This window comes from Chelonia mydas, chromosome 21, assembly GCF_015237465.2.
Source record: "Chelonia mydas isolate rCheMyd1 chromosome 21, rCheMyd1.pri.v2, whole genome shotgun sequence".
In the NCBI taxonomy this organism is placed as follows: Eukaryota; Metazoa; Chordata; order Testudines; family Cheloniidae; genus Chelonia; species Chelonia mydas.
The window spans coordinates 7,138,281-7,164,447 of record NC_051261.2 but is presented as its reverse complement, the minus strand read 5'-3'; the positions used below and the strand labels follow the sequence as shown (position 1 = coordinate 7,164,447).

Sequence of the window (26,167 nt, the reverse complement as noted above, 5' to 3'; positions counted from 1 at the left end):
CGATACCTTCATGCTTTTCAGATACTTCAGCCATTAGACAGGCAGGGGCTAATACCTCAGATCGGCTTCTGAGTAGACAGAGAGATCCATTTCTGGATGTAAATGGTCAGCCTTATCCCCAGTGTAACTGCGCGGATGCCAATAGAATTGCGCCATGGGGGTGGGGAATTTGACCTGATGAGTTTAAACCAAGCTGTTTCAGTACAGAAGAGCCCAGAGTATGTCACAAACAGGTACAGTGACTGTACACAAGGGTGACTTGGTCCAGCACGGAAATACAATCACCTCTGGGGTGAAATGGGGTGCTGTAGTTCGGTTGCAGTAAACGGCAGTCAGGGGGATAAAATTGCGTTCTCTGTTTATACTAACTCACAAAAATAGGACAGCTCCGTGGCATGCTTAATATTCTCCTCCTGACCCCCGCCTTCCCCTTTATTACTTCACTCTTGCCCTGTTCATGTAGCCTCAAATGTAAGGAAGGGCAACCATTAGCTTCACGATCATCTTTTCCTAGTCAGTCTCCACACCCTCCCACCCAGATGCTTTCTTTGTGCTGATCCCTGCGTAAATGGTATTTCCTGCCTGAGGATTCTCAGAGTTTGGGCAGTTTTAGGGGGGCCTAAGGATCATGGGTTCCCGCGTGAGTTCCGTGTGGTTTTCCATGTGGTGGGTCTTGCATATGAAACCTTAAAAATCGAGCTCCTGTGTGTTGTCCACATTAAAGGCTCAGTGACAATAAGTGCAGCAAAAAAGAGAAGGATTGAGAATAGAGCCCAGGTGTCCTGATTCCCACTCCCTCACTAATTTAAATGGAGTATCCAGATGCCCTGTTCTTCACACGTTTTCTGTAGCCTTCCGTTTTCTCCTCTTCTGCTTCTTTGGGATTCCATAGCAGTGTTTGTTCAGATGCACTGTTTCTTCTCAAAATTGCTGCCTTTGGTTGCTCCAGGTTGCATGCTGTCTGCTGAATTCTACCCAGTTCTTTGTAATTATGGAGCTATGTTTGCTCCTAGTTCATTGAGCCCAGAAATTCTGGAAAGACCAAAGTTATGACTCTGCTTTTAGGGCCTCATCGAAAGCCCACTGAACTTGATGGGAGTGTTTCGTTGGATCAGGCCCTTTAACACAGGAATTGTGTTCTGGAGAGATCGCCTCGGAAGAATTATTCCCCAGATATTGGGTCACAACCTTTGCTCCAGTTCCTATCTGGTCTTATATGGAGACCTGGTATTATGGAAAACTCCAGACTGGTCCCTGTAGCATTGAGGACTCGCCATTTCTCAGCCTTGAAAGGTCTTCAGTGCAGATAGCTTAGCCATCTGCAGTGCAGCCTAGGGCAGAGAGTTCAGGAAAGTCAGTCAAAGTTCATCATTTCTGACAAGGCGCGTTCTTGTTGGCTGCGACGGACCGGGCACAGCAATAGCTCCTTCCTCAGCACCAGCTGGCATCTGGTGGAATTAGGTTTCAAGGGAGGTGGGGAGCTTTCCCCCTTTTAAGGATCCGGTTACGTAGAACTTGTCAGAATTAACAACTGTCCAGTGAAAGATTATGCTCCAGAGCGGGAGAGAGCCAGAGGGGTTTGCATATCCGGCAGTGACTCCTCCTGAGTCAGACCAAACACCGAGCAAATTCAGAAGGGGAAGAATTTAAAGCCGAGAAGATGGTGAAAGGAGACTTCATCTCCAGGAAGCAATTTTGAGTCTGAAGAATGAGCAGAAATACCCCAGTGCTGTGAGCTGTCAGACAGGGGATACCAGGAATCCCAGCACCCTTGGAGTATCCTTTGCATATTGCTTGTACCTTGGAATGAGGAGATGGGAGCAGAGAGTAAGCCAGCTGGCTTAGATCGAAACGTGTTCAATGTTGGATGGACCCGCTAGCACAGAAGAGTCTCATTAATTCACCCTAACTATTGGCAAACCCAAAGTGGATTGTGTGTTTTATGAAGTAAGGTGTCAACTAGCAAGCATGGTTTAAATATATGTATATTTTCAGGATGCTGAATTGTATGATGCTGCATTGCTGATTGAATCTGACAAATGTGGTTTAATTTTAAGGGCCAGATCCTCACTAGAGCTATTATACCACCTAAGGATCTGGCCCTCATTTATTTATAGTGTAACAATAAATGTTCTCTTGTTAAGGAATAGGGCCCAGTTGTTTCCCGGTGTAATTCCTTAGAAGCCAGTGGAGTTACTCAGTGGTTGAATTTGGGCCGTGAAGTCATACAACCATGAGAACTCACTGCTGCGCTCCTAGCTGTTAAATCTTTACTCAGCAGTGGGATGAGCCCATCGCTTTTGTAAGGAGAATGATCAGGCTGGCGGGTTAGCGAAGAACAAATTAGCAAGGTTTTATTGTAGTGATTTGCCTGTGTTTTAGGAGTAAACCATAGCAGTAACTGGATAGACTGACACAGCCTGGGACACTAATAGCTGAACAGATTGAGATACCAACATATCATGGCATCAGAGCACATTTTAAAATTGTAAAGAAAATAGAAAGTCAGTTTCCCTCCTGGTCGCATCATAGTTTGCTTGGTGATGATAGTGAAATCAGCACTGAGTGCCCACCTTCAGTTTGTGACCTTGGTTGGACACACAGCCATTCCCAGTGCAATTTTGTTTGACCTTTAAATACCATTTTTGCTAGGAGAAAGGATGGTTGTGGGCATAGAATCCAGGCCAACGTCGGAAGGAGCCTAAAGTTAAGCACCTATGCCTATAGTTTGCACCTAAGTCAGCATCCTGTGTTTCAGAGGGGCAGAGCGTGCACAAATTGCACTGAAGTCAATAGGAGCTGAGGTGCTCAGCACCTTTTAACAATTAATAATAATAGTACTGTGGATCTCAAAGCACTTTACAAAGAAGGTCAGTAGCACTGTCCCCACAGATGGGGAAACTGAGGTACAGAGAAGGGAAATGACTTGTCCACAGTCGCCTAGCAGGCCCGTGGTTGAACTGGGACTAGAGCTTAGGTCTCCTGAGACCCAGTCTTGTGCTCTATCCTCTAAGCAACACTGCCTCCCAAATCAGACCTAATTCACATAGGTATCTATTGACTTGGCTTCTAACAGTGGCTCAAGCTTCATGTGGGATTTTGGGCCAGTGCGCCTCAATTTCCCCATCTGTAAAAAGGGAATAACTGTGAGACTCAATTCCTTACCCAAGGAGGCGGTGCTCAAGGGAGGTGAAGGGTAAGTCACTCCAGGACCTTCGGAAAATGTTTGTGGTTTAAAAGTCACAGAGAAAGGGGCTAAGAGTCAAACCATTCTTGAGAGAAGAAAACAGTGTAAAGATGATGTAATCTGGCCCCCACGCTCCTCTGACCCCCCTGCCTCATGTCCCCTCCCAGCCCCTGACTCATGTCCCCACCCACTTAGCTGGAGAATGTAAATTGATTGCAGCAGCAGTGTTAGCCAGACCTGGGGAATTCCTGCCACATGCCTTTCTTGTGATTTCATAACAGCTGCAGAGCTCAGGGATATTTCATGCTATGGTTGGTAGAATAAATCCACCCCAGCAACACCTCACAGATATTTAATAATAATGAATAATACCAATGTTTCAGGGAAATCAAAGCAAGCAGGGCAAGTGAATGCATTGTAGATACAGCACCCTCAGCATGGATTGTTCTTTGGATGTGCTTTTTGAGTGCTTTTTCCGCCTTGGGAATGGAGAGATCAGTTCATCATGTCTGCTTGTTTCATGATTCTTTTCTGAAGTTACGGGGCCTGTTCTCCCCTCAGTTCAAAAGTTCAGCGAGCATCCATTAATTTGAATGGAGTGTACAGACATGGATCTAGCCATTTATGAGCAGGAGCGCAGTCTAGTGAGTGGAGCAGGAGATGGGCAGGCCAGACCACTGGGTTTTATTCCCTTTAGAAGAGAAGTGTGGTGGAGTAGGAGCTGGAAGACAGGGTGCTGCAGTTTTATTCCGGGGTCTGTCACTGGCTCCTTTGTGACCCTGGATAAGTCAGGTAGGGACGCATATTGTCAAAAGTGGTTTATAATTTCTTGGGTGCCCAACTTGAAACAACTTGGGCCTGGTTTTCAGAGGTGTTGAGGGCCTGCCAGTCCAGTGGAAGTCAATGGGCTTTGTAGGCCATTTCTTAAAATGAGGCCCAAGTTGTTTTAAGTTGGGCATCAAGAAAATAGAGGCATCAGAAGCCACTTGTGACCGTGTCAGCTCTAGACCTTCTACACCTCCATTTCCCCATCTGTAAAGTGATAAGCTCCTCCTGGGGTGTTGTGGAACTTCATTCATTCATGCTGGTAAGGTGCTTTGAGATCCTTGGATGAAAGGTGCTAGAAGAGGTCAAAATTAATTCACAAGAAGAGGCTAGATACTGCTCCTAGATAGTCTCATTTAATTAATCCTGAAGGGGATGTAGCTAGGGTACCAATGCACCATATAGCAAAGAGACTTGGTGTTCCAAAGCTTCCTTCGACCTATGGCTGTTGTTTGCCGTTCCAGTTAATGCTACAAGAGACTGCAGATTCCTTTGAAGAGTGCAATCGATATAGATTCACGTTGTATGCCCCCTGTACAGATAGCAGTATAAGCTAACTCATGTAGAAGGTGACTCTCTCAAAGCTGACTTGGAAAGATTTTTGGTGGTGGACAACAGGACATTCAGAAACTCCCTGGGCCATGTTGTTCTCTCCTCTACATCTGTTGCAATCCAGTTCAGCCAATGAGGTTTTGTGGCTGAGACCAGAATTTGGCTCTCAGCGCCCAAGTCAGATCGAACAAACAAGGATATTCCTGTATAGTGACTAGGTCACCATTAGACTCCTCACCCTCGTTACATTCACAGCCTTTGTCTGTTCCGTTTCATCCTACTTCGTGGCCCTGTCTACACTAGGAAAATGTTCTACAAATCCTCCTCAGTCGCTAACGCCAACTCATCTCCGCTGCTGTTAGCAGCACTGGGTGCCCTGGAGTAGCTGGGCTTTGGGCTGCCATGTCATTTAACCATACTCAGAGCAGGCCTAATTGCCCTGATGCTTTAAACACTTCCAGCCCTAACGCTGCCAGTGTTTTCTCTGGTGGAGCCGACCGGATATTAGCAGTTGGGGGAAATTTTCCAGAAGTTCCCCTGGTGTCAGCAGGTCCTTAAATAACATCACCCTGGGAGCCACCTAGGAAGTAGCAAATCCCACACTTAAGGGATCATCTTTGACTCATCGCTGCAAAAACGTAGCCCCAATTTACCACAACTGACCCACCTGGCTGAGTCGAGTATAAGCTGACCCCTCATACCCACCCTCTCCCCAGAACGAGCTCCCTTGGCATTTGAACACTTATTTCTCAGTCAGTCAAATCCTGAAGCCTTTATTGGGGCAAACCTTCCCTCAGCATTAATGGGAGTTTGCCCAAATACAAAGAATGAAGTCGATCCTGCCGAGATTTGAAGCTGTGAATTTTTTCCCATTTTTTTAAAGGGGAATGATAACACTTCATTATTACTAGTGTCCCCAGGCACTAACCAAGATTGGAAGCCCATTGTGCCAGGGGCTGCACTTACATTTAGTAAGAGACAGTCCCTGCTCTGAAGAGCTTGTAATTTAAATGGGCGTCATGTGGGAGAAGTGAAGCATTTATCTCCATTTTACGTATGGGGAACTGAGGCACAGGGTAGATTAAGTGACTTGCCCAAGGTCACACAGGGAGGCTGTGGCAGAGGAGGGAATTGACCACCTATAGATCACTTTTTAGCCCATTTCCTTAGCCACAAGACCATCCTTCCTCTGAGACTATGTGGCTCGATCAGTCGCTCTTTGCAAAATACCACGGAAGAACAAGAGAGAACTCGTACTTTGCTGCTGGTAGATATCTATTACTGCTAGCTCCATGTGGTGGAAAGGTTATCCCGTAATATCTCTGGTAGCTGTACTGTTAAATATCACAGATTTTTTTTGTTTATTTCTTAAGCTGCATCGTGCGGGAAAAGGGCAACCTGATCAAGCAGGCTCGACAGTGATATTTGTTCTCAGAACGCAGTTGGAAAAGCTAATGTGAGAGAGATGGAGCGTTCCCTCCAGCACCTAGCTTCCGGGTTCCCTCTGTTCTCACTGGCACCAGCCTGTGCCAATTGTTCTTGGCTGCTGATACAGAAGCTTCAGTTCCCCATAGAGCGGCTTTCTTTTATTGTTGATATTCATAGTCCCCCGCCTCCGCTCACCCTTCTAATCCTTAACTTCAGCCATGACAGAGGGAGAAGAATTTGCCAGCACAAGGATCACCGGCCAGACGCTTTGCAGAAGCCACTGGAGCGTCCTCATGCCGGAAATGCACCCTTCCGACTCCTGTCCTGGGAAAAGGATATTGCTATTAAACTCCCTAGTGGGAGCCTTTGTAAGTACATCCCTCTCCTCCTTCCTGCTTCTGTGCTGGGACAAGGAAAAGATTTCCAGGGATGAGTACCAGCCTGGAACCTGTGCATGTTAAGTAGGCTGCTAAGGGGCTGGCTCTCAGGTCTGTAAGGAGCCCAGCTGCAGCATTTTGGGGCCCAGGCTGGGAGATGATTTGTAATGCTTTGAGCACTAGGGCTGACAGGTACATAGAGGGCTGGGGTGAGTGTGGAATAGGAGGGGGTCAACTTGGAGATCCTGCATATATCAGTATTGTGGCCTCAGTGAACCCGTACATTTAAGGACCCAGCTTTCTCACCTTTATGGGTGGAGTCTTTGGCTTTCACCCTCCTGCAGAGCTTTGCCATGGTTTGACTTTTTCAGTGGCGTGCATTGATTTGGAAGCTGCTCTGATCTCATCGAGTACCTCAGGTGTTTCCGCTAAGCCCTGCCACAGCGTTTGGCAGCTTGGAGGACGGGCTTCTGGCAGTGTGGCTGAGTGCTCTTGAAAGTGCTGGGTGCGTATGGCTTGTATTGCTAGGTGACCCTTTGCTTATTGGGGCCAGGGTTTCGAAAGAGCTCAGGGTCTGATTTTCCAGAGCTCAGCGCCAAGTGTGCACCACGCCTCTGAAAATCCAGCCACTTCTTTAGCTGCCTAAACGAGATCTGAACTCTTTTGAAAATCTGCCTCATATTAGCAGGACCTGAAATACATATGTAGCTCTTGCAGTGGTTTATGTCTGCTAGCGAGATGCCAGGGCTAAAGATGAGAGGGAGCCTACCAGCAAGGCCAATGGCCAACACCCTGGTGAAAAAAACCCACTTTCCCTACCTACCTGCTGGGATCCCCACCAAGCCGCTGTCCCTGTGGGGCCAAGTGAGAACCAGTTCGATAAGGCTTTTTGAGATGGCAGTGTGGCACAGTAGTTAGAGGAGAGGCTGGCTACTCAGGAGATCTCAGTTCTATTCCTAGCCATGATGTTGGTGCGTTAGGTGATCTCTGTGCCACCTGAGGGTAGTAATTCGTACCCACATCATAGGAGGTCATGAGGCTAAGCGAATGGATGTGTGAAAAGTGCAGTCAGTCCCCTTGATGGCAGACACTGCAAAACACTGGCACTAGTGTGTCGTCTAACGCCTGCTAACCCTGGAGGAGTTAGAACGTTAAGAGGAAACATTTGTGCACGTTCCATCCTATCAGGCTAGGAGGCCCACTAACCTCCTTTGTGCTGGGGAGGTCAAAAAAGGCGATCTCCTGTGACTAGACCTGCCCCCGAACTTGGGACCATCAGTGAACATATAAAACTGCTTTCCAGGTTCCCTCAGATGCAGGCTAAGTGTAGGATGTGATCCTGAGCTCTGGGACTTTTATCAGTGTTGCTGGAACATCCTGGGGGAAGGTCTGTGCATCTCAGTCTTTCCTAAACTGACTCAGAAGAGCCTGGCAAGTGACATGGGATTTGCATGTGTTCCGTGGGACTGGCTCACAGGCTAAGGAGGCTCTCGATAGCATCAGAATTAACAGAAGGGCCATGAAAGGAGAATCTCAGCTCTGAATCATGGTTGTAATCACCACCCCGTAAAAGCAGGGATGAGTGCATCCCCTACTGACTGTAGTGCATTTGCTCCAGTGAGAGAGGGCAGAATTTAATCCAGGGTTTCCCCAGAAAGTTTAAAAAATAAGTGGAAGTTCAGCATGGAGAAGGGAGGGGATATTCAATGCATGTTTCAGATGCTGGGGGATTTTTCCTGGCCTGCTGGGAATTGATTATGGTGGTGGGATTTGAGTAAGCACTTCTTTTCTATCAGGAGAGGCAAACCCAAGAATGGAATTAAAAAGCAAACCGTTTAAAGACACTGTTAACTTGGGCGTTTGATTTATCGAGGTGCTGGAATCCCAGCAGAGGGTTTTCAGTCTGTGTCAAACAGGTTAATAACCGCTCTCTCTATCACTCCATCAGAAAGCTGCATACCCAGGGACATATGTATTTGGATACATGTGAGTTTTGCTTTTCATGTGTGATATAGCCAGACATCATCAACTTTTGTTGTTTGAAAACCAGATCTGAATTTTGCATCTTTTTCCCTTCTCTTATTCCTATGAGCTCTGCTGATCCATGTGGTTTAGTTTGTCAGCCTTCTCCCTGCTTTTAAGCCACACAACAGAAAAGGAGAGGATTGAACTGTCTTTTAAAAATGTGTCATGATGGAGCTGGAAAGCTCAGTGTAACAAGCCGGCCGAATTTCCCCCACGCTGGGGAAATCCCTGCGTGGCACAGAGCTGGCATAGCTAGCTCCTGCATCAGCCACCTCCTGGCCCCCGCTGCCCAGGCTGGGACATGGTTAGAGGAAAGAGGGCAGGGCCAGAGTGACAGCTTCAGTCTCAAGGTCCCCAGATGGAATGTTTTGTGTCACTGTCACTGGGTTTGAGATTCTTTTCCCACGTCAGTTCCTGGTGCCAGCATGGTTCATTTTCCTCAGAGCAAGGTTTGGCCATGGAACCTGGTAGGGAATGTCGTCTAGTAGTTAGAGCAGTTTGTGATGTTTCAAGGCTACAGGATTTTATGTCCATCTCTGCCACAGGCCCAGTGTGGGCAAGTCAGTTCTCCTCTCTGTGCGTCAGTTTCATCAGCGGGGTGTGAGTCTTAATATCACATGCTTTGAGATCCTGAGATGAAAGGCGCTGTGAGTATACCATATTACATGAACTGCTGTTAAACATTTTAGGGCTATAGTACTCTACTTCTGACAAGCAGACACAAACCAGATGTGCATAGGGATGAGTTCTTCCCTGATTTACACCCTTGCCCAACTTTGTGAGGTAGCAGGAATGGTACTGAGGGATAAATATGGACCCAAATGTTCTGATCTGCCGGTAAAGTGGTAACCTCTGACACTGGGGCTATTGTTGAGGTCAGATTCTTTTTTTATACAGAGAACAAGTTGGGGATGTTACTTTTTGTGACTTTGTTTCCCTCTTTCTGTGAGCAGTTTGGGTCCCACCTTCTTTGCAAAGCCAGCTTTTGCAAAGATTAACTATCTAAGGAGGCTGCACTCCCTTTCAAGATATGCAGAGTAGGCTGTTGAGGACCTGATGCCCCCAGAATGTCGGAGCTGCGTGAGGGCACTTATAAGGAACGGTTCTGCCAGCTGAAGACTGGCCGGTTGCAGACAGTTTATGGTCTCTCTGCAGCTTGACAGCAGGCCTGCTGCTTTTGTGGCTATTTCCTCCTTTCATACTGGTTAGCTTATCTGAAAATTGCAGGCATTCCTTCTATTAAATAACGCAGGCAGCCAGTGCATGGACCTGTCCTCAGACCTGCCAGTGGATGTATGCGTCTTAAAATGGAAATGTTCCCTTTTAGTTTGTCAGAGGGCAGCCTCCATCTGGGGTGCCCTTCGGTGGCAGTTGTGACAGAAAGACAACTTGACAAAGGGTCCCCTGTTCTTTGCAGGCAACTCTCACTTCAGACCTGAAAAACTCATTACACCAAACACATGTCTTGCAGGACATTTATCCCGAAAGAGTAACATGTAAGGTATCTACCAAAAGCTCATAACTTGTCAACATGGCCACGGCACTGCATGAACACCTGCCTCAGTTTCCCCTTTCTATAGCCCATGCCAAGGACAATTGCCTTTTTAAGCAGCAAATTCAACCGCTTTCATACATGTAAAGTGCCACAGTCTGCAGATCCCTCATAGTAAAAACAGGTCCTTCCCAAGCCCCATAGTGAAACAAGGTGACAATGCAGGAGCTTTTCAGTCCCGTTCAAGGGTCACCGTGCCATTCTGGTCCTTGTTCCGGGGCCCCACTCTCCATACCATCTACCTGAGAGCTGCAAGACCTGCTTCTCACCCGCACGTCTTCTCCTGTAGCCCCAAGTCAGGTCTCCCTCAAGAGGGCTCCCTGCAGTGTTTCACTCCCAAGGCCTCCTAGCCTGTGAGTTTTACTCCTGCGTCTGGGGACCTCCCTCCAGAGTCAACCCCTTGCTGCTGCCTGGCTCTCACCAACCACCCTGGTTCTTCACATCTTCCTAGGGGCCCCTACGTACGCCTTCCTGCAACTGGGCAGGGTTCCCCAGCTCTAGCCAGAGCTTCCATACATTTCCTCAGCACCCATCACCAGTAGCTCACAGTTATTGCTCTCCTGGTTTCCTGCAGCTCTTTTCCTTGAGTAAGTCTGCTGCTCCTTCTGTCTCTCTTCTGTTCTCAGACAGGTCACACTTTGCCTTTCCTGTCTTTTTCCCCTTCTCTGGCCCACATACCTGGGAAGCAGCTAGTGAGTCACACGGTCTCTGAACACCACTCCCTCTTAAAGGAGCCAGCCACTCTTTGACATGTTTTTTTTTAATAGCATATAAGAGTTTCTGCTGTGAAGGGTTGGTGGTGGCAGGATTTGGGGAGCCCACGGTCCCAGCACATGGAGGCATAGGGATTTGGGGTCAAGGCATTTGTAGGGCTGATAGATATGAGTCTTGAGTGCTGTCAGTTTAGAGGATGGTTTTATGCTGCCTACACTAGCAGGTAAAGCAGGTCAGGATCCATTTCCTAGCGTAGATGGGGCCACAGGGAGCAGCGACAATGCTGGCTAGAACTTGGCCTAATGTCTTCCATTCTCTGGGTGATCAGAGATGGAATAACAACACGCAGCACTGCTCAAAAGTGGGTCACAGTATCATTATCACCATTTCACAGATGGGGAAACTGAGACACAGGAAGGGGATTGATGTATCCAAGGGCACTCAACCAGCTGACCCCAAATCTGGGAACAGAACCTAGATCTCCTGAGTGAGTCTGCTACCCTACCCACTGGACCACCTTGCCTTCTAAAGCACCAGGTTTTTTAATCCATTCTGGTGTAAACAAGGGGAGGTATGTTGAGTCTAGAACAGGCAAGCCCCAGTGACAGCTAAGTAATTTATCCTGCATTTTTCTTTCCATTTAGCTGATCCCCTCCTAAGTAACCCCCTTCCCTCCCCACCCCCGCCCCCCAAAGTGGCACTAACATGCCATGTCCTGCCATAACATTGTTCAGCGTACCTGCATTTTATACGCCTTCCTGCACCGTGGGGCGCTCTTGTCTGTTTAGATTGTAGACAGTTTGGGGCAGGAACTCTGTGTCTGTACAGCACCCAGCAGAATGGGACCCCATTCTTGGTTGGCCCTTATGCGCTCCCGGAATAAACATGACTAACAATAAGTATTCAGTAGAGTTGCCACCCTGGCTGCAGGTTTCTGCCCCTGCGGCAGCAAGACAAAAATTCATGCTGAGTCGTTGCAGATCGTGATGTTATAGTGCAAATAATCTACTTGGTCTTCCCCATTCAACACATATCTGGGGCAAGACTGGCTCATCATTTTGGATTGTACAATTACATGCATTGAAAAGAATATCTTGGAAGCTGTTGTCTCTAGTAGCTTTTGGGGTAGGACTAATGGAGAACTGGAAATGAACCTTTGCGTTTGTAGCTTGCATGATAAGAGTGTGTAAATGCTTCTGGTATATTGTACTCTGTTGATCTGGATTTTTGGACAACCCAAAGCTTGGGCGTGTTTGGCTCTAGTGATTTGGTTTGCATCACGGTAAAGAGCTGGGTTTAGGTTCCAAACACCCTTAAAGTTTGGGGATGTTCAAACCTAAATCTAGATTTTCAAAAGTGGCTAGTGATTGTCGGTGCACCAACCTGAGACACCTTAAAAGGGCCTGATTTCCAGACCGTTCTGAGCACCCATCCTCTGAAGTTCAGATGTCTCAAATTGGTCACCCAAAAATGGAGGCAGCCATAATCATTAGACATGTTTACATGGTGTTTACTTTGGGCCCCATCTCTAACTACAGTGAGGCTGGTCTCATTCGGGACACGTCTACATTTGGAGTGGGGTGTGTGAAGCCCAGCACAAGGAGACACCTGTGCTACTTCTCGTCAAGCTTGCAAGCTACTGTGCATAGATAGACAGGGTGACACAGTAAGCAGGGGACACCCAAGCATCACACCCTTTCCCTTATCTAAAAAACAAAGTCCAGTCTGAGAAAAACAAACCCACCAACAACAAAATGACTGATCAGAAAAATACCCCTACCCCGCCACTTGTGTCAGGACTAGTTAATAGCTTTGCTGCTCTGTGCATTGAGAAAGAACTGGGGCTTGCTTGCTGAAGAAATGCCAAAATGTTCACTCAGCAAAGCACAAACACAGTGATTGCAGAGACTGGCTCAGGTGCCCAGGAGCTACGCCTGTCACAGGAGAATATGGCAATTTATAGAAACAAACACATTCTTCTTCCTAGATTGGTAGAGGCGGTTTCTCCCTCATTTCATCCCTTATTTGGCTGCATCTTGTCCTCATTTACAATTTAAAAAAGAAATGAAATCAGACGTCAGAAGAGTGAGACGGCACTGGGTCAGTTTTGGATCTCATGTCTGCTGGGGCAAATCTGGAGTAAGTCCCACGAAATTCAGTGGATTCACACCAGTGTCAGAGTGAGGGTATGTTTACGCTTCCGGCAGCCAGCCCAAGGAGACGTACTTGCGCTAGCTCAGTAGGAGCTAGAGCGCTAAAAACAGAAGATAGCTGTGGCAGCGTGAGCAGTGGGGGGGCTAGCCACCCTGAGGACGTACCCGTTCGAGACCATAGGCACGTAATAGTAATACCTGCTGTGTTAAGTGCTCAGGCAGTACTGCGGTAGGTGCAGTATAAGCACCTAGATACACAGGGAGTTAGTCAGATACTATGTCTCTCTATGTGTCTAGCTACTACAACGATGGGGATTTTAAACAGCATTGATAGAACAGATGTATTGATTCAGCAGTCCTTAGTTGGGCAAAGCAGCCTGGCTCCAATCCTGCAGTCCCTATTCATTCAAAACTCCCAGGGAATTCAGTGGGAGCTTTGAGTGCACTGGAATTGCAGAACAGCGCCGTAGTAATTCAGTTCTAACTGGAGTCAGTCTAATTAGGCTGATCTAGCTAAATCGCTACGGGCTGTGAAAAATTTTTCATCCTGGGCGATGTAGTTAGGTTGACCTAACCCACTCCGAAGACACGGCTAGGTTGATGGAAGAATTCTGTTGACCTAGCTACCACCTCTCGATGAGATGGATTAGCTACAGCCACAGAGAAACCTCTTCCGTCGGTGCGGGAAGCTCCTGCACTACAGCATGGCAGTGTCGGAGCTGTGCGGCTGTAGTTTAGACATACCCCTAGTTCCCTCCCTCTCTTCTAAACTTCGCAGGTAATTGGATGGGCATCTTCCCCTCGCCAGCATTGCTCAGCATGGCAGGGAGAGCTGTCGGCATGATGTGTCAGGTTTGCACTGGCACATCACATTCCAGTTCAGCTTGTCTAAGGCGAAGCAGCAGAAAAGCCCATGAGGACTAACCTTTGGGTTCCTGTATCCTGCGTGAGATGGAGGTAGGTCTTGGCAATTGTTAATCTTACAGTAATGTTGAGGGAAGGATCATTCTAAAACGGACCTGGATTTGCAGGGGCAGTCAGTAGTTCCATTTCTAAAGCGCGTTGCAGAACTGAGACAGGCTTCCGTGAATAAATAAAATCGGCTGGCATGTTTGATTTCAGGGCATCTGCGACTGAAATGGAAAGCTCTGATTTCAGCTCCCCAGATTAAATAAAAGAAATATTCTCAAGCTGGTGAATTGGAGGAGGAATCTGCTATTATCTAATTTGTTCACTTTTCTCCACACTCCGTTCTTGTATGCTAGGCAATGCTGCGGTCATTAACAATGGTAGTCAGAGCCCAAGAAGGAAGGCAGAGTGCTCAGGGAGTAGAGGGGGGTCTGGGCATTTTGGGCTCTGTTCCTGGCCGTGGAAGGAGAGGGCTTCACAGAAGTGAAGAACTGGGAGTCAGGAGTGGGTTCTGTTCTCCGCTCTGCAAGGTGAATGTGGCATAAATGGTTAGAGCAGTAGGGACTGCAGGTCAGGACTCCTGGGTTCTATTCTCTGTTCCACTCCTTTGTCCTGGGCAAACCCCTTTGCCTCAGTGCACCCATCTATGATACAGGGCTAATCATAATGACCTAACTCACAAGGCTGTTGCAAGTATCATTAATGTTTGTGAAGTGCTTTGAGATCCTCAGATGAGAGGGGCTATGGAAGAGTTATGCAGCACTGATTACAGGAAGAGTAGGCACCAGCAACAATAGCTCTTGTGTTCTTTCATAGAATCATAGAATATCAGGGTTGGAAGGGACCTCAGGAGGTCATCTAGTCCAGACCCCTGCTCAAAGCAGGACCAACTCCAACTAAATCATCTCAGCCAGGGCTTTGTCAAGCCTGACCTTAAAAACTTCTAAGGAAGGCGATTCCACCACCTCCCTAGGTAACGCATTCCAGTGTTTCACCACCCTCCTAGTGAAAAAGTTTTTCCTAATATCCGACCTAAATCTCCCCCACTGCAACTTGAGACCATTAGTCCTTGTTCTGTCATCTGCTACCACTGAGAACAGTCTAGAGCCATCCTCTTTGGAACCCCCTTTCAGGTAGTTGAAAGCAGCTATCAAATTGAAAGCAGCTATCAAATTCTCTTCCGCAGACTAAACATCCCCAGTTCCCTCAGCGCCTCCTCATAACTCATGTGTTCCAGTCCCCTAATCATTTTTGTTGCCCTCCGCTGGACTCTTTCCAATTTTTCCACATCCTTCTTTGGGGTTGTTCAGTTCAGGGCAAAGGGCCTCAAAGGTTCCTCCCATTTCCCTGTACACACAAGGACCCCGTGGTGCATTCACATTATATCATCGAAACCATTTGGTCCCTCCAGTGACATAAGGCCCAGCGACTGGATCGGAATGGTGACACTTCACGATCCACTTTGCACAGGTGTCCGTCACTACAGAACCCATGGAGCTCTTTCAGCTGATTGACCATTTATTAAACATCTGTTAATCATTTTATAGACTGCTCATAAATGCACGCTCAGTGCACAGTGGGACCCAAACCATTGTACCAGGGAGGCCACAGGGCAGCACAGAATCCTGGGATTCAGGAAGTTTCTCAGCTCTCAGGAGAGCTTGCTAAGGACCCAAAAACAGCTGTCTACACAAGCTCTGTCCTCGTAGCTTTCCTGCGTCCAAACCGCGGTGACATCATAACAGCAATAGTAAATCAGTGTTGCATAACTGTGCGCCTGCTGTGACCTTTAAGGTAATGTTTGCTCAGCTTATTAGATTGAGCTTTGTTTAGAACTCAGTTCTCCTGGTTCAAACTGTGTTTATAAGAATCATTTTTCCTCCTGCATACTCAGCCACATACTCACCAGAGGCACACCAATCCCCGCTCTTCCCCCCCAGCCTCCCTAGAAAAAGAAACGATGGGAAACAAATGGAAGTTTAATTTTGCTTTGACTTTTGAAAGGCTTTCCTCGTGTATGGAGAGTGCAGCTTTCAGTAATCCCTCTGTTAAATCCACTGGGCAGTCATTTAGGTTTGCTGGGATTTAAATGGCATTGCCTGTTAATGCTGCTGAAAGCTGTACTGGCCTTTTGCTTAGAAAACAATAACCAGGTTGGTTTTCCCTCTGGGTTGCTATGGGTCTGAGACAGAGCAGAGCTTCGTGAGTTGCATTCACCTGAGAGGGGCGGGGTAAACAGCCCGAACACCAAAATCCTCTAGTCTCAGGACAAGTTGCAACATGGGTGGAAGCAGGGCAGGTTACTCCCATGCTCCCCCTGCTGGTGTGTTTTAACCCTGCCCTGGAGAAGCCTTCTTGGGAGGGGAGACTTCGGTTTCCAGCCCCATCGACACCATTTTATCTGCTGGGTCTGCTGGCACTGAGGGTAGGCCCTGGGCTGTGGGGTGTCACGTGTTCTCCACTCTCATTGACTCCAGCTGGAGTTGAGGCACTCAGGGTGTGTCTACACTGCAATTAGAAACACACGCTGGCCCATGCCAGCTGGCTTGGGCTTGGGCTAAGGGACTGTTTTATTGCAGTGTAGACATTCAAGCTCAGGTGCTTGATGATCCTCCCACCTTGCAGGCTCCTAGAGCCTGGGCTCCAGCCCAAGCCCAAATGTCCTCACCTCAGTTAAACAGCCCTGTGCCATGAGCCCGAGTCAGCTGGCACGGACCAGCCGCCGGTATCCAGTTGCAGTGTAGACATACCCTCAGTGCTACACAGGATCAGGCCCAGCGATGGGAGCTTTGGTGAGATCAACTTTGTTTTCAAAAGGAGTTGGACTGAATCCATTTCACATAAGCCACCGAAGAGCCAGCCGACCTGGGAGACTGGGAGGTAAGATGTCCTGTATCCTGCTGCCAGTTGCCGACCTGGGGAGAGGATGAGAGAACAAACAATACGTGACAGATATTAGTCCCATGGCTCCCCGCACTACTGGAAGGGGCTCAGATACGACGGTGATGAACGCAGTATAAGAAACTATAGAGAATGGAACAGAACCAAACAAAGTGAGCACAAGGCAAAGAAAGGGAGATGCTCAGCTGTCGATGGCCAGCCCAAAAGCCCAAACCTGGCTGCTTAAAGTTGAGTACCTAAATAGAAATGGCCTGAATTTTCAGAGGCGCTGAACCCCTGCAGCTCCCATTAGCTTTGATGGGCTTTGGATCAAGCCCTTATTGAAGATTAGGCCTAAAATGATCATATTTGTCATAGGCTGAAAATGAAAAACAAAACAACTCCCCAGATGTGGCTGATCATTATGATTTTAAAACAGCTTTGCCCTGAAAATCTTGTCCTACTGCTGGGGTTTTTTTTTATTATATTATTATTATTATCATTATTCCATTTAGTCCGATTACATCACATGCGGCAGTTGTCTTTTCCTCTTCCCCACCTCCAGTATCTGCAAAGCCGCTTTCCAAATGAGAACAGTAATTGTCTCCCAGAATACGTGACCTGCCATTGTGTCTCAGGTTCCTGCGGCGAACTTGGAAGCCAGAAATGGAGTGTTAATGTTCTATAGATTACAATCCTGCCAAGCGCAATGTGGGGCTAGATTCTCATGGGTGCTTGTGTGTAGGATCGTTCCTGCATGCGCACGTGTGTGAAGCGTGTATTGTTAGAAGCGGGCAGGAAAATTAAGGTTTAAGGTGAGCCTGGATCTCAGATTTGTCTATCTGACAGTTGTCCCAAAGCCTTCTGTCTTAGGTGCTTAGCTGGCCCCAGCGGTGGTGGAATAATTTGTAGAGGGGGGGTGCTGAGAGTCATTGAACCAAACTGTAAACCCTGGATATCATGGAAACCACTTCAAGTCAGGGGGTGCAGCAGCACCCCTAGTTCCAGCACCTATGGCTTGCCCCCAGCACCGTAGTGTCTGAGCACCTCACTATCTTTAATATATGTATCCTCCAAACACCCCTGCAAGGTAGAGCAGTGCTGCTATCTCCATTGCACACTTGAGGACCTGAGGCACAGAGAGGTTGCGTGACTGGCCCAATGTGACACAGGGCATCTGTGGCAGCATAGGGAGGGAACCCGGATCTTTTGAGCCCCAGGCCGCTGTCCTACCTCTGGCCAAGCTTTCTTCACCAAACAGTCAATGCAAGTGGTGTCCGGCCTCAGTGTCCTTGTAAAGCTCCCTGAATGGTGGCTGCATCCCCTTTCCAGCTTACTAAGATGAGCTGCTTTGCTGCTTCCCCCCATGCTATTTACACAGTCATCCAGGAGTCGGTTTTCTCAGACATTTCCCCTCGATTCTGCCATTAGCAGCCAGCCTGCTTGTCGTGTCTCATTAGGTTAGCAGCCTTTCAGGGCTGTCCTCACGGCTCTGGCACAAGCTCTTGCTCAGGGGCTTGAAGGCTGAGTGCCCAGGCAGTCTGCACTGCTCCGGTGTCAGTCTCAGGTCAGGCTGAGGAAGCCGCTTTCTGTGCTAAGCAAGGAAGTGCAAAGCCTTCCTACACTGGGGTGTGGGAATCCCCCCACTCCATGCTTCTGAGCTGGAGCCCCATGGAGGGGAGAAACTGCTTGGAGTTTAAGGACCAAGGCTTCATGTTACCCTCCACCATGCACAGCATGTGGAAAGGGGAGAGCACCGGCAGCAGTGCCTCTCCACCTGGTAGGAGCCTTGTAGCTTAGGGGATCTGGTCTGAAGTAAGGAAAGAGAAGAGCTAGGGAGCAGCTCCTCCCTCCACCATGCTCATTTATGTAGCTGCAAACCCCCCTCTGAAGTGGGTGATTGCAGCTACTATCATGGCAGCATGGGTCCCAGAGCTCAGGATGGGGACTTCCAGATCCTACAGAGGCTCCTGACTTCTCCAACCATCCTGAGATCTGCATGAATCTCGGGACATTGCAGCTTTGGGGCACGGAACTGTCAGCCAAGTGCAAACATCCCCTTCTCCCCACAGAGCAATTCAGGGCAAATGCCCTGGGCTGAATTCTGCCATGAACGATGCTAGTGTAAACCCAGAATAACTCCACTGACTTCAGAGGTATTGAGAGCAGAATTTGGCCCCTCACTGGAAACCCTAAGCTGTTTCCTAGCTCCTAGGCAGGTTTTCCTTGTGGAGAGTGGCAGGTGGACAAAAAAGCTTAGATGTTGCTTTTGTTCTCTGGAAAATGAAGTGTTCTCATTCATGAGCACCCTTGTCTGGTTTATCATCTTCGGGCTTTTTTCTTGTTGTTGAAGAAGAATTAACTCATAGCACCCTTAGACAATTGCTAGCTGTCTCAGTCACTGCTGAGTCCTGCCACTGTGATCTTTTAAAAGTGTTGTTCATTTCTGTTTGAAGTCTGCACCTGTAACAGCTCCCACCTTCTATTCAGTCAGAAGATAAAAAAATAAACCAGGCACCCAGTCTGGAAACTGAGCCTGCATAATGGTGTGTAAAGGGAGCTGCTTCGTTGGAGATGCCACCAGACACCAGTGGAGATCCTTGCTTCTTGCACGTCCTCCAGCACTCTGCCTGGATCTCACTGGAGTAATGGATTAAGGCGGTCGTCAAACCCCACTTCCCGACAATGGCGGGATGAGTAGGCCAGTGCGAGTCAGGTATTCGGCTGGTAGATGAACCAGCAGAGCTCCATTGAAACCAACAAAGCCCTACAAACCAACAGTGACTTACAAGGCCAGATGCTCAGTGTGTTAAAACTAGTGCAGCGCCCTCTCCTCTACATGGGCTATTGGTTATTACTTCGAGGCTCAGGGCTTTGTTGTGAAGAGAAGTAAGGAAAAAGAGAGTCCCTGCCCCAGTGAGCTCACAATTTGGGTGTTTATATCTGTGTAGGAGAAAACAAACTCCCAAAGAGGGGCTGCATTGTAATAGAATTCACAAACGAGAGAGAGTACCCATTGGCACTAATGAGAGCGGTGCAGAGAGATAAGAGGCAGATACCCATTAGTCAGCGAGAGCAGCCATGGCTGTCAAGGGTAAATTTGGTCTGAAGGTGGCCAGCTGCCTGCATTCAGTATCTCAACAACACCAGCCTCACGGTTTTAAGTCTGTAATCCGCAGGGCTGTTAATACCATCAGGGGCAGAGTCAGACAGAGAGAGGCTGTCGTCCTGCTGCCCGGTGCAGAGAGACGGTGTTTTCTTTGCTTCGCTTCCCCTTTCCCTGGCAGGATTATTCCCTTAGTGCTGCTTTAAAGTGACTTTGCACTGTCTGGCTCTGTCTCTTTTCCACATCAACCTTTTAACCTCACTTAATGACATCGGTGCCCCAGCTAATTTAACGAAGCAGCGTGAAATGGGATTTCTTATTAAAAGATTAACATCAAAACCCAACGACTTTGTAGCCGTGACCCCTGATGGAACTTCTCCAGTTGGACATGCCCTGCTCTTTCTGAAAGAGACAGGAAGCTTGAATAATACATGCCAGGCAGGGTGTGGTACTCCTTTAATCTCCCTTTCGTCAATGCTTCTGCCTCTTTGATGTGCCTCTTGAGTCCAGGGACATCTCTCTAAAAAGCGAGCATTAACCATGCTGCTTTGCGTTAAGTGCAGTGTAGCTTCTGTGGCTCCGTGAGCAATTTGATTTCCCTATCAGAAGGTGTTTGGTGTAGCATCGTCTGGCAGTTCTCAGCATGTCTTAGGAGCATCCGAGTGCAGTGCTACGTCTCCTCTAGCATGGATTGCTCAAGCATGCTCTCTCTCTCGTACGTATATATATATATGGGGGAGAATGTATGTAGAGATTAGAGAATTCTCAATAACCAGTGGCTTTTATTCTGGGTAATGCCACGGGGATCGGCTGGCCTTGTCTGTACTTGTGAATAACCCCGATGCAGTTGTCGGTATAACTGCACTCCTAAGTGAAGATCAGGACATACAGGGGTTTGTACTGACTGGGCTGGTCAAGGCTCAGCCTTAAATGTAATTAAGAGTAAATCCTGATTAGCTCAATAGGTGCAAACCCCGGCCAGCCCTTGTCTCTGCCTGCAGGCTAGCACCAGTTGTTAGCCACTATTGTCCAAGTCAGTGCATTTAAAGAAGTGACCCAAACAGCTTCCACAGAGGCAAGTGCTTTGGGTACTGAGATATGGATATAGAGGCCTAATTTTGGCCTCCCACATTTGAACGTATTGGCCTCGGTCTCCTGTGTATTGGCCACTAGTTGCGCTGTTTAGGGACCTAGGCCCAGATATTTAAAGTTATTTAGGTGGTGGTGCGATCCGCATTGCAATGCCTAACTGATTTCAGAGCATAAATCTCATTCCCAAAAGGGATTTCTGAGCCAAAATCCCATTGACAGTCGAGGGATTTTGTGTCCTAAGTGCCTGAATAACTTTTGAAAATGAGATTTAGGCTCCTAAATCAGTTAGGCATTTCAATGCTTAGCATAGCAAATCTTAATACCTTTAAAAACCTGGGCCATAGGGTATTTTCCATGTATTTGCTGCTGTTCCAGCCTCTTACTTTCCCCCAGCCTCGTGGTCAACTGAGGATCAGATCATCAGTTGGTGTAAATTAGCATCACTAGATTGAATTAATCTGGCCGAGAAGTTTGGGAATCAGCCAGCCTTCCTGTTAAGTGATCCCACCCTACAGAAGAGCCATCTCCAGAACCACTGCAAGCAAATAGATTTTCAAGGCCATCTCCCATTGATATAGGTTTGTCATGCTGGTGACCTGGAGTATTTTCCAGTGATCATTTCCCTCCGTCTCAGCGTGGGCTGTGTATTTGACAAAAAGGGGAATTAAATGACCCAGTCTCCGCCATAATTATGCATTTCACGGAAACAAAGTTGAGCAACTTCTCCAGTTAATTGACTGAGCTGAGCCCAGTTTCCTCTTTCAGCTTTCATCGGAGCTGCTATCTTGGGTTGTTTTATTTCTTTTTTAAAATTGCTTTTATCCTTTACTGTGTATAGAAATATACAGCTGAAAAAAAAATCCATTTCCTGCAGCTTCCAATTCCTGCCAGCCGATAAGAGACAAGGGTGAAGCCTTCCCTGGGCGCTGGGCCTGGAAAAGGACAGGAGCAACCAAATAGCTAAGAATAGCTGGGCAGGCGCAGTTTGTAAAGTCTACAAGGGTTTTTTTTAAATTTGCTGATCTAATAAGGATGAAGCAAGTTTGCAACTCTCTCCAGGGTTGCGTATGGGTTGAGTTTTGTTCCCGTGTCTTTCTTCCCCCTGCCCCAATGTACAGTAAGGCATCTGAAACAGAGCGATAATTGCCTGGATGAGTCGCTGGCATCATTTACAAACCCCAGACTGTATTTCCTTGCTGCTCTTGCTTAGCTGGATTCTCCACGCTGCTCAGCCATGAGGATTGAACTACCATGAGACGGAAGAGGTTGGTGGATCCAGACGAAAAATGGAAGGTACCATGTAAATGCTGAGCTGGGTGGCTTGAATGAGAAACTGCCAGCAGCAAAAGGCTGAGGGGGTTGGGTGTGATCCTGAGGTGTGCCAAGTACCAGGCATTCTGAGCTCCTCTAAGGGCCATGCCCAGAAGGAGGTTTCTTATTCTGTTTGTAGGGAGAGAGGTGAATGACAGAGGAAGAACGGGTATATGGTTAAGACACCAGACTGGAGACCTGGTTTCAATTCCTGGCTCTGCTACAGACTCTCTGTGGGACCTTGTTCTAGTCACTTAATTTCAGTCTGTGAAACGGGGTAACAGTCCTTCCTTTGTTAGCTTTTGGGGGCAGGGCTGCTTCTTGCTTCGTGTCTGTACAGCACCTTGCACAATGTGGCCCTGACCTTGGTTGAGGGTCTCTCAGTGTGAGCATAATATACAGCTGGTCAGCTTACGGGGCATCGGGAAGTCTCGTGAAAAAGGAAGGCAAAGGGTGGGTGTATAACTTGTTGGAAAATCTATAAGGTGGGTGTATAACTGGTTGGAAAATCATTCCCAGAGAGTAGTTATCGGGGGATCACAGTCATGCTTGAAGGGCATAATGAGTGGGGTCCGGCAGGGATCGGTTCTGGGTCCGGTTCTGTTCAATATCTTCATCAATGATTTAGAGCAGTGTTTCCCAAACTAGGGCCGCCACTTGTTCAGGGAAAGCCCCTGGCGGGGCAGGCCGGTTTGTTTACCTGCCGCGTCCGCAGGTTTGGCCGACTGTGGCTCCCTCTGGGCGCGGTTCGCTGCTCCAGGCCGATCGGGCCTGCGGGAAGCGGCGCGGGCCGAGGGACATACTGGCTGCCGCTTTCCGCAGCCCCCATTGGCCGGACACAGCGAACCGCGCCCAGTGGGAGCCGCGATCGGACGAACCTGCGGACGCGGCTGGTAAACAAACCGGCCCTGCCCGCCAGGAGCTTTCCCTGAACAATCGGCGGCTCTAGTTTGGGAAACACTGATTTAGATAATGGCACAGAGAGTACACTTATAAAGTTTGTGGACCATACCAAGCTGGGAGGGGTTGCACGTGCTTTGGAGTATAGGATTAAAATTCAAAATGATCTGGACAAACTGGAGAAATGGTCTGAAGTAAATAGGATGAAATTCAATAAGGATAAATGCAAAGTACTCCACTTAGAAAGGAATAATCAATTGCACACACAGAAAATGGGCAATGACTGCCTAGGAAGGAGTACTGTGGAAAGGGATCTGGGGGTCATAGTAGATCACAAGCGAAATAGGAGTCAACAGTGTAACACTGCTGCGCAAAAGAAAAAAAAAAAGCATACATCATTCTGGGATGTATTAGCAGGAGTATTGTAAGCAAGACACAAGAAGTAATTTTTCCGCTCTACTCCGTGCTGATTAGGCCTCAACTGGAGTATTGTGTCCAGTTCTGGGTGCCACATTTCATGACAAATGTGGACAAATTGGAGAAAGTCCAGGGAAGAGCAACAAAAATGATTAAAGATCTAGAAAACGTGACCTGTGAGGGAAGATTGAAAAAATTGGGTTTGTTTAGTCTGGAGAAGAGAAGACTGAGTGGGGACATGATAACAGTTTTCAAGTACGTAAAAGGCTGTTACAAGGAGGAGGGAGAAAAATTGTTCTTCTTAACCTCCGAGGATAGGAGAAGAAGCAATGGGCTTAAACTGCAGCAAGGGCAGTTTAGGTTGGACATTAGGAAAAACTTCATAACTGTCAGGGTGGTTAAGCACTGGAATAAATTGCCTCGGGAGGTGGTGGAATCTTCATCATTGGGGATTTTTAAGAGCAGGTTGAACAAACACCCATCAGAGATGGTCTAGATAATATTTAGTCCTGCCTTGAGTGCAGGGGACTGGACTAGATGATCTCTCGAGGTCCCTTCCAGTTCTATGATTCTATCCTGGCCCCCTGGAAGTAGGTGGCAAAACTCCCACTGACTTCACTGGGGCTAGGATTGCACTCAGAAATTTTAAAAAAACACAGTAAAACTACCCCCAGAGTATATTGCAGCAGGTGGCTTTCAATCCTGTGGCAAGCAGTTTGTAATTCAAAGATATTCTTGCTCCTAGTCTATTACCGTATATAACAATTATGGCATGATGTTATTACTGGCCAAGCACCAGCGCTTTGCAAAACATACCAGCAGGGGACAAAGGCTTTCTCTGCATCTTCAAAGGTCTTTGCAGATATTAACAATATCTTTAGAAATCAGGGTCTTTATAACACCCCAAAAAGGGGAATTAGCTGTTCCCCCCTCCCTCCACACATTTGTAATCTCTCTCTTGGCCATGGATGGGGGCAAGGGCTGAAGAAGGAACATGTCTGATCTTAGAGAAAACGCTTTATGTCTATGTATTGTGAAAGATCATCTCAATCCTCAGGGTAGGGCCTGTCTGTCCTGGTGCAAAGCCCCAGGGTAGATGTGCTGCACCAGGGTTAAACAGGAAAATTTGCACTAGTGCAAGCCCCGAATTTGACACAATGCATTTGCGCTGGGGGTTTGCACCAGTGTAGCGACTACACTGCTACAATTCTCCCCAGCATGGACGGGCCCTTAATGTTCTCCGTCCTTGAGTCTCCAGAAGTGCCCTTCGAGTTCCCTAGAAGTATCCACATGCTGCACATCCCACCGCAAGCCCCAGCTACCTTTACGTAGTAGCGCTGGCTGCCAGGAGCCATGCATGGACCCAACAGAAGGACTGGCTGGTCACTGCGTGGATGGACCACTGCAGCCTGGGGAGTAAAGCATGCAACAGAACAGTGCAGATCACCTCCTGGGCATGATCTTCTGGGCCCTCTGCACGCTGAACTTCCATTGAAGTCAATGGGTGTTCCATGCAAGATCAGACTCCCTATTATTTTTATAGCACTGTAGGTGCTCATGAGACATCACAGACATCTAGGAAGACAAGATCACTGGGTCCAGAAACTTATTTGTCTAAAGGCCTGATTCTGCTTCCATTGATGTCATTAATAGGGGGTTCCATATGGTTAATATAATAGCAACCCATGGAGGAGAGGAGAATCAACAGTAAACAACAGAGGCAAATCCCTTCCTAGTAATGAAATCTGTGCTTGTCTCATCCACACCTAGGACACGTCACTTATTAAACCTTTACGTGCAGTCTCTGGAGAACGCGCCACTCCTCCTGTGCAAGATGCTCCCTGGGGATAATGTATTCCAAAGTAACAATCTATCAAAATTATACTGTACTAAAGGGTCATTCAGTGAAAATGTGATGGAAATTAGAAATCAGGCCATGTCTGCCAACAATATTTAAGTGTTCGCCAACTCTTCATTAGAAGCCACAAGCCATTTATGCATCACCTAGATTTGCATAACAATTTGCATAGAAAACTCAGCCACTGGAAAATGTGTGGTTTTCAAATGGGAAGGCAGTGTGCTTTAGGCATTTCAAACTGGGCATAGGAAGACAGGCCTGGTTTCTATTCCTGGCTTTACCCGCGACATTTTTGTGTGGCCTGTGGCTAGTCACTTCCCCTCTCTGTGCCTCAGGCTGTCTGTCTGTAAAATGTAAGTTAAAGCATTCCTGTCCCTCCCTGCGGGACGGGACGTGAGGGATTGAAAATGTTTGTAAAGGGATCTGGAATCCTCTTGCAGAAGACAGAGTGTCACTGGGATGGGGAAGGGAGTTAATGTGTCTTCAGCCTTCTGATATCGCAGTATTAGAAGGAACAGTCTCTTCCCCATTTGTAAATCCAGGTCACGCCTGGGTTTCTCTTTCCTGTTTGTGAAAATCCGGGGCATTTGTCTGTGCTCTAGAAACCAAAGCCTGAAAAAAAGAGGCCAAAATACAGGCTGGTTCCTGAATCTCTGCATGTGCTCCTGTTTTGATGGCAGATTTGACCATCGGTTTCAGCTTCCTAGTCTTCCCCACTCAAGCAGTCTGATTCAGCGGGTGTGGCAGAGCAACGTAAGCCAGGGCTCCTGGGTTCAATTCGTACCTCTACAGCTGATTAAGAATATCAGAATGGCCACACTGGGTCAGACCGTATCCTGTGTTCTGACAGTGGCCAATGCCAGGTGCTACAGGGGAAAACT

At 47.7% G+C, this 26,167-nt stretch overlaps 1 protein-coding gene across 6 annotated transcripts in view; it reads left to right on the top strand.

Annotated features, from left to right (window-relative positions):
- TMCC2 (transmembrane and coiled-coil domain family 2) overlaps window positions 1-26,167 on the top strand; it is an 88,854-nt gene that overhangs the window by 44,189 nt on the left and 18,498 nt on the right. The window contains exon 1 of one of the 6 annotated variants that reach the window (XM_037885379.2): window positions 21,467-22,093. The exons of 4 other annotated variants lie outside the window; for them this stretch is intronic. In XM_037885379.2, coding sequence (XP_037741307.1) covers window positions 22,052-22,093 — 42 coding nt within the window. In that variant the 5' untranslated portion in view covers window positions 21,467-22,051. Of the gene's footprint in view, window positions 1-21,466; window positions 22,094-26,167 lie in introns of those variants that run through there. One more of the 6 variants, XM_043533337.1, reaches the window with a different exon arrangement.